The 12,321-nt window shown below is 41.2% G+C and overlaps 1 protein-coding gene across 1 annotated transcript in view; it reads left to right on the top strand.

Moving 5' to 3' along the window:
• The window catches only part of LOC118803724, a 55,718-nt gene that overhangs the window by 19,210 nt on the left and 24,187 nt on the right, over positions 1-12,321 (top strand). Inside the window, exons 7-9 of the mRNA XM_036564208.1 lie at positions 7,504-7,530; positions 9,257-9,319; positions 9,784-9,849. Coding sequence (XP_036420101.1) covers positions 7,504-7,530; positions 9,257-9,319; positions 9,784-9,849 — 156 coding nt within the window. The remainder of the gene's footprint in view (positions 1-7,503; positions 7,531-9,256; positions 9,320-9,783; positions 9,850-12,321) is intronic.

The following is a 12,321-nucleotide window of genomic DNA, read 5'->3' as shown; positions in this document are numbered from 1 at the left end:
ATAATAATAAAACAGATTTTTTCTTTGTCCTCCACTGTAAAAAATAATGTCATTCACAGAGCTGGTTGTGTCCCTGTTCTGGCGTTCAGATCCCCGCAGATCAGCACATTGCCCTGGGCCTGGAAATGGCACGCCTCTCTCTCCAACTCAGAAAACATGTTCGGAGTAGTAGGGGGATTCTGAGGGGGGGGGTGTATACAGCACAGAGGAACAGGTCCTTGTGTGAAGACGTTATGGTTTTTTTTATTTTAAGCCAAATAATAACTGATGTAGATTAGTCCTCCTGAGCATCTGCCTTGGCGTACTGTACTTAGCTTTTGGGACGGTACTATAATTTCTCTGTATTCTTTGGGGCAGTGAGTGACCGTGTCGGCCTTGCACCATGTCTCCTGTAGGATGATGATGTCAAGGTCCTTGATAGAGTTTTGAAAATCTTAATTTAAAAAGGCTGATGAGCTCAAGCCTTGGATATTCCACAAACTAACTGAAAGTGAGGCTATTTTTAATTTAATTCTTTTCTGTTTAAAATGAGACAAACTGTGAAAAACAACTAATATCCTGTTAATCTAAATATCTTTTCTTATACAGTATTTGCCAGTCTTAATACAAAACAGTAATGCACAGTGTACAATGAATATTCTGGGTATTTTGTGTTTTTTTTTTTTGACCGCCTAGAGCTCCTGTGCAGTTTTTATATGAGTCTAGTGCAGATGTACTGCAATAACTGCTTGATCTCACCCATGTCTTGAGTGGCAGGTGCTCCTCTGAGGGCATCAGCGTAGCTGCGGTGCTGCTGTGGGCTGTGTTCCTGAGTTCCGAGTAGTTGGGTGTTGGTACCTCTGCTGTCTGGCTGGTTCTGATGTGCTGGTGACCTTGCTGGGTGATGAAGTGCTGCTATGGGTTGTGAGGGGCGTTGTGCAGGTCTGACTGGTGGGGTGCGCTGAACTGGTTGAGGAAGGGCGTCTCTGTTGCTGGGTGCTCTCCTCTGTGTTTGATGGTCATGTGAGTTTGTCGACCCAGTGCTACGTCCTTCAGTGTCTTAGCAAACTCCTTGACTGTATGCCTGTTTAAGTGCACATGGTCATAGAGGTGATAAGGGGTTATGCTGGAATGGTGGGCCAGGTGCGCATTGGGCATGAGGGCACATCCTCTGGAGATATCTGCATTAACTCCCTGAATGGTGGCGGGATGGAAGTCCTTTCGGGGCAGGATGGTGGAGACTATGATTTTGAGGGGACTGTGTCTTCTGCAGAAGTGGGGTGGATGTGGGGGGGCTCTATTTCTCCATCATTACTGTGTGTTTGAGGAGTGAGGACTGTTCTCTCTCTTTCACGCTGCTCTTTGAGGGATGGGAAGGCTTCCTCAAACTGTTTCAGTGCAGCTTCGCTTCCTTGCACCAAGACTGTCCCATTCTGATACATGTTGACTGTTAGGAATCTGCTTTCTGGGATTTTTCAAAGATCTTCAAACATACAAATCTGTCGACCTTTGCAGATTCCACGCTTCGTTATATTTCTGTAGTTTTTACAGAGAGCTGAATGCCACATGTCTGTGTGTTCAGTGTAGAACAGCAGGTTGGTGATGGTGCTTTTCCCTTTAATTAGGCTGCAGTGTTTAAATAAGGTTTCTGGACTTTCCCTCTGTGTTTTTAGCTTGTACTGCTGCTTGCTGCTCTCAGAGTGAGTGTCTGCAGGGAACTCAAACTCTCTGGCTCCGCCTACTGCTACAGCCATTCTCACACAGTGCATCTGTCTTTTGAAAATGCCAGCAGCCTAACTGTCCACTCAGGGGAGGGGTGTAGCTGACCGCTCGGGGGAGGGGTGTAGCTGACCGCTCGGGGGAAGGGGCTCAGCTAACTGTCACCTTCACAGCACTAACAGCTTAGCTAAAATCCTTAGCCGTGTTTTATAGCAAACTAATGATATTAGCTGATATTAGTTGTAATTTCTAGCTGAACCTGTTTCAGGACTGTATAGAATATAGCTGTTCATTATTCATCCACAGTATTCTGCTATAACAGGGTGCTGTTTAGTGAATCCAGTTCCCTCTCTGTTAAGTCAAGTCTAAGTCACCTTTATTTCTATAGCACATTTAAAAGACAACAAGTGTCGGCCAAAGTGCTGCACAATAATATCACTTAAAATAAACACTACTAACTATACAATAGTTGACAAAACTATACAATACATTGATCAAGGAAAAGAAACAACACACACAAAACAAATTGAATAAAAGCAATAAAACAAAAAAGACCAAAATAAAACAAAATAGAACAGCTATACTGGCAACACAGAACCAACCAAAACAGAACAGATACTGAGTGCATAATCATTAAGAAAAGTCTGAGAAAATAGATGGGTTTTAGATTTTGCTTTTTTATGAAAAGCGGAAGACTGTTCCAGAGTCTTGGGGCAGCTACAGAAAAGGCCCGGTCACCTTTAAATCTCATTCCAGACCGTGGAATGGCTAAGAGCAACTGGTTAGAAGACCATAGGACTCATGAGGTGGAATGGAAGCAGAGGAGGTCAGAGATATAGCTGGGAGCCCAGCCATGCAATGCTTTAAAAACAAATAATCAAATTCTAAATTTAATTCTGTATTTTACTGGTAAGCAGTGACCTGTCCATGGTGTATCCTGCCTTCCACCCAATGACAGCTGGGATAGGCTCCAGCACCCCACCGTGACCCAGAAGGATAAGCGGTTTAGATGATGGATGGATGGTAAGCAGTGCAATGATCCAAGTACAGGGGTGATGCTCTCCCTTTTCATGGTACGAGTCAGGAGCCTTGCGGCTGCATTTTGAACTAACTGCAGACGTAACAACCCTGACTGACAGATTCCCAAGTACACTGAGTTGCAGTAGTCAATACAAGAGGAAATAAAAGCATGAACAACTGTTTCCAGGTCCCTAACGGACAGAATGCTTTTCATTTTTGCTATATTCCTAAGTTGAAAGAAGCTTCCTCTCACAACAGCGTTTATTTTGCTTCTTCCGAATCAAAGATAATGCCAAGATTTTTTACATGGCTGTGTACATAAGATGATAAAGGCCCCAGATCATTAGCTATAGCTCTGGCCGAATCAGGATTTCCAAAAATAATAACTTCTGTTTTGTCTTGTCTTGAATCAAATCGTGAGGTGCCTAGAGATTCCCACCCCTAGTTTAGGTTAAAAAAGTCCTTAGACATCCAGCAGTTTATATCTCTCAGACAATCAAAAATAAGGTGCAGAGAGACATTTTCACCTGGTTTAATCGGTAGGTAGAGCTGTGTATCATCTGCGTAACAGTGATAGCGGATTTTGTGCTTCTGAAAAATGGACCCAAGATTGAGCGTGTATGAAGAGTGCAGAATAGGGCCCAAAAATCGATCCCTGAGGTACCCCACGAGTAATTGGTGCTGAGGAGGAGGAGAAATGACCCATCTTGACAGAAAATGTTCCTTGTGTTCCAGATAAGAGGCAAACTACATCAGCGCAGTACCCTGGACGCCAACACCACACTTCAGGCGATCCAACAAAATGGTGTGATCGACAGTGTCAAATGCTACACTAAGGTCTAAGAAAATTACAATAGCACACTTTCCAGAACCAGTGGCTAAAAGTAAATCATTAGTTACCTTAAGAAGAGCAGACTCGGTACTGTGGAGTGCTCTCAAACATGACTGAAATGTATCTTGGATATTATGTATGTTTAGAAATGAAGAAAGCTGAAAAAGACAACCTTTTCCAAAACCTTTGACAAGAAAGGTAACTAAGAGATTGGTCTACAATTGTTTAGGACTGATGGATCCAAGCCAGGCTTTTTTAAAAGAGGATGAATGACACTGTGTTTTATGCTAACCGTACACTGGAAGACTTTGAAAAGACTTTTGAAAGACTAAAGTCTGACTCCCTCTCACACCTAAAGACAGTGTCACAGTTTTTAGTCACAGACTATGATTTTGCAAAGACAGGAAATCTTGCAGGGTCACTATTTACAAGACTGCAACTAGATTTTTGAGATCATTCCCCATCATGCACCTGGTGGGAGTTTACAAGCAGATATACTCTTTTCCGTCCACTCTGTAGTGGTACAGATGGGAGAATACGCTGGCTGGGTGTGTAAAGATCTGGGAATCAGTTCACTGTAGGGCTGTATACTCTGGCAGATCATCACCCAGAATCTTTAATTAACCTGTAAAATATGCAGATACGTTTTAAATTTGATATAAAGATTTACACATCAACACAACATTCAGCGATTCAGCATTGTTGACTGGGTGTGATGAACTAAACCATAAAACAAACAGTGTAACAGAAAGCAAACAAAAAAAGGAAAAAAATATCAATGATTCTTCAATAATGCTGTTCTTAAAGTTCTGAAATATTAAAGCAGTTAGTTTACATTTTAAGTTCATATGATTACTGTATTAAAGTGGGTCAGATTTGCCTTTTTACAGAGATTTCAGGCTCTCACACGTGTCTCTCTCTCTCTCTCTCTCTCTCTCTCTCTCTCTCGCCCCCTGCTGTGTCACTATTTGCATGGGCCAAGACTTAAAACTTATGATAATATTAAACACGGTTGATTTTGTCGTAGCGTCAAGACGAGAAAAGGACTGACTTAAGACGCCCGTCCTGACCACCTCACACTAAACGATCGAGATGACGTGAGCACGACACAACTCCAGCAAGACTCTCATGGTTTTATTCATTGAATATTTGTCTGCGGCAGTGAAATCACTTGAAAAGTCATTTGGTGTAAGACTGGCATAAAACAAGAAGAAACTCTGCCGTTGATGAGATTGCTATTTATTATGGACAAAATACTCGGACCAACAGACGGCAGCACATCTTTAAAAACCGGTGTGGGAAGCACATCCAGGGAGCAAGTGGTAGGCCTCATACACATAATTGCATTGCTTAAATCAGACATTGACAGGCTCAACTTACTATGGAAAACAGAACATGTAGGTAAACCAGAGGGGTCAAGGGCCAGAGATGAGATATGTGCTCTTATATTGTCAATTTTGTGGATTAAAAAAACTCATAAAAACTTCACAACTGTCAGCAGTTGCCTCAGGGGTTGATGTAATGGTAGGATGCAGTCCCTTGTTTATTGTATTAAAAAGAACTTTAGGACTGTGGGAATGTTTGGCAATTATGATGGCAAAGTATTGTGATCTATCAGCTTCCACCATGCACTGATAGTTAAAGATTCTCTGAAAATTTGGTAGGAAACTTGAAGCTTGTCTTTTTTGCAGTTCCGTTCTGCCTTCCTGCATTGACGTCTAAGTGCACAAGTGTCATTATTGAGCCATGGCTGAGACTTTATTTTGTGTTTCCTGACTAAGTGGAGCAATTAAATCAATAATATCGTCACAGGTAGAGTTGAACGAGGCAGTCAGCTCATCAATGTTAGTACCTTGAGGAGGACTCTCAATAGTACAAACTAGAGGAGAAATTACATAGGCAGCTGAAAACTGACTGCATGAGGCGTAACAGGGCATGTGCAATATGATGACTGAGTGCGTTTGAAAGAAGAAGATGGGATGGCAACATCAAACAAGGTCTGTGATTGGACAAACACGCATCTGCTATCTCTAAATTGCACACCGGGAAGCCAAATGACAAAACAAGGTCCAAAGTATGTCCAAGCACATGTAGGGCCAGTGACAGACTGAGTCCGATCAAAAGAGTCCATAAGTTGTAAAATTCTCCTACTAAAGGCTTCGACGGGCAGACATTAATGTTAAAATCACCATGAATCAGAACTTTATCAGCGCAAGGTAAAATGACTGTTGAAAGTCAGAAAATTCCTGAAAATCCTGTTTGATTTTAGGGGGTCTGTACACAAGAGCAAAAAGCACAGACCACAACAACTCTGCTTTACACAGCTGCACTTCAAAACTTGAATACTCTCCCACAGTCAACAAGCAGCATTTAAAATGGTCTCTGAAAACTGTTGCAAGGCCTCCTCCTTGGCCAGTGATTCTAGGTGTATTAAAAAAGGTACAGTCACGTGGAGACGATTCCACAAACGGGCTTAAATCACCAGAAATTAACCAGGTTTCAGTAACAGAGAGAAAGTTCAGGCCATGGGAGACGAAGAAATCTCTCAGTATAAAGGTGTTATTCACCAGTGGTCTAGCGTTGACTAACGCTATTTTAACTGGCGCCGGTTTTGAGGCCAGTTGTGAGACCATATTCCAGGTAACGATGGTTACTAAAGTTGATACCGCTACTTCGAGCCCATGGTCTAGCGGGACAGTGGCGAAATGCTGAGCGAATAGATGGAATATGCCCATCCACAGCAACACTGTCAGATACGCAGAAATTGTGACGGGAACCCCGGTGAACGTAGCGTGGGCGTCGGGCTATTCCCATAGCAACACAACGTGCGGAAGTCTGAGGAGGCAGGTGAGCCTTCGAATTAAAGCGCAGCAGTTCCGAATTCGAGTAGTGGGGCATTTCAACGTTTATGTGAAAATATGCGGCAAGCTCGAAATTTCTATGCGAGGCATAGTACAATTCATAAATACATTCAAGCAGGGCTAAAATCACCCAATGCATATTCAGAACACACATCGCTACTTCCCCATTTGCACATAGAGGCAAGTTTAAACCACATATGCCAGCAAACCACTGAATCCACCTTGGAGCCTGTGTCTAGAAAATGTAGTTAAACCACTACCCGTCACCATGAACCACCAGCAACTTGCAAAAGTGGGAGCTTACTCATGACTAATAGCCAAGCAGACATCAGGTGGAACAGGGCAGCAAGCACTCGTGTTAGGCAGGTGACGGTACAGGTAGGTCAGATCAAATTCAGGTGTTGTGAGATCTGATTTAAAAGATTAATCCAGGCTTAATCCAGGTTGTAGCTCTTCTTCCTAGTCTCGAGAAGTAGCATCAGTCCACCAGTAAGCCGTATTAACAAAACAAACAAACACAGGAGAGCAGCGGCAGACAGGCACGCCAGTGTTCGCTCACCTGGAAGTACAACGACAGCAGTGTCTGCTTAGATGTCTGTTTTCCTTTCTCTGTTTTCCTTTCTCTGTTTTCCTGATCTGTCCCTGTAGTTGTCTTTTTTATGTTTATTCCAAGAGGTTTAAATGTTCTTTCTCCTGTTCTCTTTTTCCTGGTTCTCTCCTTTGTTCTGGCTTCTGTCTTCTTCTTTTCTCCTGAGTTTGCCCCGTAACTCTAATAACTTTCTAAATCATATTGTGTTTACTAGTAAGATGTAATTTTACATTGACTGTTTTACATTGACATTGAAGTTTTCTCTAATTTTAAAATGAAAAAATAGCAGAAAATCAAAAGCATGACTGTCTCACATTTTCTCTGTCTCTCACATTTTCTCTCTCTGTCTGTTATTACTTTCCTATTAACTAATTTGACTCCAGTTATCTGTTGTATTTGGTCATTTAATTGTCATACAGTTAACCAGACATAATACAGCCTAATGTACCTGCTGCTTTCTTCATTACGTTACATGATATTATGTTTGTAATCTCTTCCTCTAGTTTCTACTGGAAGCCTGAGCAGAATAGGTGAGTACACCAAGCATGTTCACATCATTTTTAATGTTGTACTGAACATTCAGAGTGAATCCTGATCTGAGCTGAACTGAGTTGGACTCATAAAGGTTCAATGGTTCAGAACAGAGGAATCAAACTGGGTTCCTTCCAGACCACAGCTCTGCAGAGTTTAGTGTTCCTCCTTATTAAACACACCTGATTCACCTGATCAGCTCATTAACAAGTTCTTCATCAGCTGAATTCAGAGAGCTAGAAGATGGAGAACACTGATCTCTGCAGAGCTGAGAGCCTGAAGGAACCCAGTTTATTTGTCTTCTCTCTAGAAAGCTCTAGAACACGTATGTGATACAGACAGTACAGTCAGTCAGTCTGTTTAATCAGGATGTGAGAGATTTAAACAGTCTGTTACTGTATTTCTGACCACAGTATTGTTGTATTATCTTGGTCAGTCTGATACAGACAGTACATTACAGTACAGTCAGTCTGTTTAATCAGGATATAAGATACTTAAACTGTCTGTCTATTCTGAGCCACTGATGACCCCAGGTTGTCACCAGTGCAACACCAGTTCATATTACATCTTTCTTTGATGAATGTTCTGCAGTGTGTGATCAGCATCAGCTAACAGGTTTCTGACTGTGTGATGTCATACAATCTCCCCCTCTGCCAGATTAGATTGTACAATCTGATTAAACTGTCCACTCTGTCAAATAGAATCAAAAGCTTTTTTAAAGTCAACAAAGCCTGCAGATATTTTACTGTTATTGTTCTGTTGGACGTGCAGGTTAGACCACTACCTTTGGAGGTCATTTCTTTCTTAGTCTCAGAAACAGAGCAGCCTAAAGAAGCAGAGCTGTTATGTTTGTCAGATGACTGTCAGGTTTTACTGAAATTCTAATGCTGATCTTTTCTGGTTCAAGTCTTTAGGAGTGGCTCAGTGTGTTTAGAGTAAAGAAAGTAATCCAGAGACAGTTCATACAGACCTAAATGCTCAGGCTCCATTTTACAACGTCTTTGAGTAAGTGTTTGACTACAAAAGAGGTAAATTGAATTAAATCGTCTGATTCTGTACCTCCACATAATAAGCCCCCCACAAATTTTTCAAAGCCTCTTCTCCATTTTGCTGGGTGTATGTAAGCAAAGAAGAATCTGGGGTGGAGACCATTAGATCAGTGTACTAATTCAAATCGTTTTACTTTAATCACTTGTTCTAATCAGTAGACTGTTAAACTTCTTGAAGTTCTTGTAGAGTTTAGAGAGTTCAGTTTCTGTTTATAATTCTCAGTTAAATGTAACTGAGAGAAGCTCCAGTGCAGCGTGATTAACAGCTTTAAAAGATGAACTGGTGTATTAAATAATAAACTATAGACGTGACTGAGAGAAACTCCAGTGACTCACAGCTTCACTGAAATATGGACATACAGGCTGAAGTCTGAGCTGAGGAGAACTGAGTGAAGATTCAGATTTCCAAAACTGAGATAGATGGTACAAAACATTTTTCTCTCTAGAACATGTATGAGAAGTTTCATCCCCACAATGACAAACACATTCTCAACACCCCAAATTCTGTAATACAGATAAAGACAGAGCTCAACATGAGCTTAAACATTAGCACAGGACTAAAATCAGGACTGAAATCTGGATGAATGTTCTGCAGTGTGTGATCAGCATCAGATAACAGGGTTCTGACTGTGTGATGTTGGTTAATGTTTTTCTCTTGTTTATACGGATCTGGAAGCCCCAGTGAGACAGGAAGTCTTAATGTTGAAGCACCGAGCCCCGATGTTGGCGATCATGATGAGTGAGTGCACCGAGGACAAAAATAATCAACACTGCTTTATTATTGAACTGTGAATCTAGATGGTGGAACATTTTTAATTAAACAACTCATAAAGGTTGAACTCAGATTTCCGAACCTGAGATGATCTCAGACTCAGTCACAATGTCTTCTTTGGTAAAAACATATAAGGAGCTTCATCACCACAACAACTAACAAGTCCTCAACACCCCAAATTCTGTAATACAGATAAATACAGAGCTCAACATGAGCTTAAACATTAACACAGGACTAAAATCAGGACTAATATCTGGATGAATGTTCTGCAGTGTGTGATCAGCATCAGATAACAGGGCTCTGACTGTGTGATGTTGATTAAGTCTAACGGGATTGTTTAGTGAACTCAGTTTTCACATTGTAAACTAAGAAATAGCACATATTTTTAAATGTAAAAGACATTTTCAAATCTCTTTTTCCTGTAATTACAGTGGCCTGATACATAACCTGATTGGGGACATAGAGGAGATCCTCACACAGAACCCTCCCAATCTTGGGTGAGTAAACTGAACACATGCACAGCCTCTTCAATGCTGTACTGAACGTTCAGAGTGAATCCTGATCTGAGCTGAACTGAGTTCAGGCTACACGACTCATAAAGGTTCAATGGTTCAGAACAGAGGAATCAAACTGGGTTCCTTCCAGACCACAGCTCTGCAGAGTTTAGTGTTCCTCCTTATTAAACACACCTGATTCACCTGATCAGCTCATCAACAAGTTCTTCATCAGCTGAATTCAGAGAGCTAGAAGATGAAGAACACTGATCTCTGCAGAGCTGAGAGCCTGAAGGAACCCAGTTTATAGAACTTCTTCCCTCTTACTCATGAGGCTCTAGAACACATATAGTCCCCTACACAATAACTGGCACCCCTTGTAAAGATGAGTTAAAAGGGTTAGCAGACATTCTGCTTAATCTTTTACTTAAAAACTGAGAAAAATTCAGCCTTTAACTGTAGTAAATTTATTAGTTAAAAAACAAATCCCTGATTAAGAAATCATTATTTTTTGTTCCAAGAATGTGCCAAAATTACTGGCACTCCTAGAAATTCCTAAAAACAGGATGTAACTGAAGCAGTTTTTCCATTTATGTTTTACTTTTTTAAGTTGATCAGAGTGACAAAGCAGACACAGAGAACATTTTATTACAGGAAACCTGTCAGCTACAACACACGACTGTGTAGACTGCTGGAGAATTACTAAGCTTGTGACAAAACTGTTGAAATGTCACCTATTAAACATGCGTAGTTGAGCTCTTCTACATGATTCAGTTTTACTCAGTGGGTTTAATCAAGGGTGAGACATGGGGTCACGTGGCTTCACAGGTAGCACCGGTGAAGGTGACAAGGTGTTGCTCTTGTGTTTGTTGGTGTGCTTGGTTGCTTTGTGTGTTTTCAGCATCTTATGTCGATTGCTTGTTCATGTACAAGTGACTCAAACTGTTGCATGTTCGTGACGTTATGCCTCAGCTTAAGTCTACCATGTGTTTTTCATCAGAGGACTTTGTTTTGAGGACTGACCACGAACCATGTTTTGTCTCTTCTGTTATATTCTCTGTATGCCAGTAACTGCATATCAGATTCTGATTCTGTCAAGCTGTATAAAGTTGCATTTGATACTACATTGTTAGGACTGGTCAAGTATTGAAGCTTGAAACTTAATTGTTAATTTTCAGCTTGATGTGAAAAAATCTTACAGCTAGTGTTTGATTTGTTCGTGCGACATGTGTCACACAAATGTCCATCGCATTTTTCTAAAGCAGCATTTCCGAACATAGTGTCCAAAGTCTTTTGGTCGCCCCCTAGTCAGTTCACTATGTGCCAAATGCTATATAGGGAACAGCTCTAGTGTGATGAGTCAACAGAAACCAGACGCTCGCAGATGTAAAAGACAATGGCGTTTAATATTACCAGGCAATCAAACTAGAAAAGGGCTGAGCAAAAGACGAAGTCACAAAAACAGGCGAAAGGTTCCAAAACACAGATCAGTCAGAATGGGCAAAAGTACAAAAGGGATGAAGCAAAAAGGCAGAATCGGAATAAACAAAGCAATGGTCAAAACACAGGATAACGGCAGTCAGAATACAAACGCTCAGTAGTTTACAAAGAAACAATACCTCGCACTGGTCCTAACTAAAGCCCGGGCTTATAAAGTAAACTACTCTGTCATATGACCCAACACACAGGTGATACCAGTTAGTATTCGGGAGAGTTGGAGCGCTGATTGGAGCGTGAGTGAGCGTCAGAAGTCACATGAGCCCCCACTGAACTGTGGGCAATGGAATCCGTGTCGAGTCTGAGGGAAGTTGATCAGTAATGTGATCTCCCAGAGGAGTATGAGAGATGAAGTCCGTCTCTTTCTGAGAGTTCGCCGAATGCGTGACATCTAGTCATTCGTCAACATGAGAAAGACAAGAGAACACACAATTCAAATAAGATGAAAGTGTGTTGATCTTCATAAGGGAATGAATATTAAAAACTGCTTCTTGTCTGAACATGCCCATCTCTACAGTTAAGCAATAATTAAAAAGTTCCACTCAACTGGAACGGTGACAAACTCGCCTGAATGAGAACCCAAGTTTATTTTGTCCCCTCACTCAGTGAGAAAGTAAGAGAGGCAAAAATCCCAAGGATTTACAAAAAAGTAGCATCTTGGAGTCACCAAGCCTCAAAACTACCATCAGACGCCACCTCCATGCCAACAGATTATCTGGAAGGCATGCCAGGAAAAAGCCTTTTCTGTCATCTAATCTCAAACGTAAGAGCCTGGAGTTCATTAAACACTGCTGGGACTGGAACCGGTTCTATGGACAGATGAAATGAAAATCATGCTCTCTAGATCAGGACTAAGATCAGGACTGAAATCTGGACTGAAATCAGATAGCAGGTTTCTGACTGTGAGATGCTGATTAAGTTTAACTGTTGATTCTTTAGTAAATTCAAATTTTACACTTTATTCTAAGAAATATCAAG

Source organism: Colossoma macropomum, unplaced genomic scaffold (assembly GCF_904425465.1).
Source record: "Colossoma macropomum unplaced genomic scaffold, Colossoma_macropomum, whole genome shotgun sequence".
NCBI classification, from domain to species: Eukaryota; Metazoa; Chordata; class Actinopteri; order Characiformes; family Serrasalmidae; genus Colossoma; species Colossoma macropomum.
Note: the sequence above shows the minus strand (reverse complement) of the source record. Positions and strands in the feature narration are given on the sequence as shown.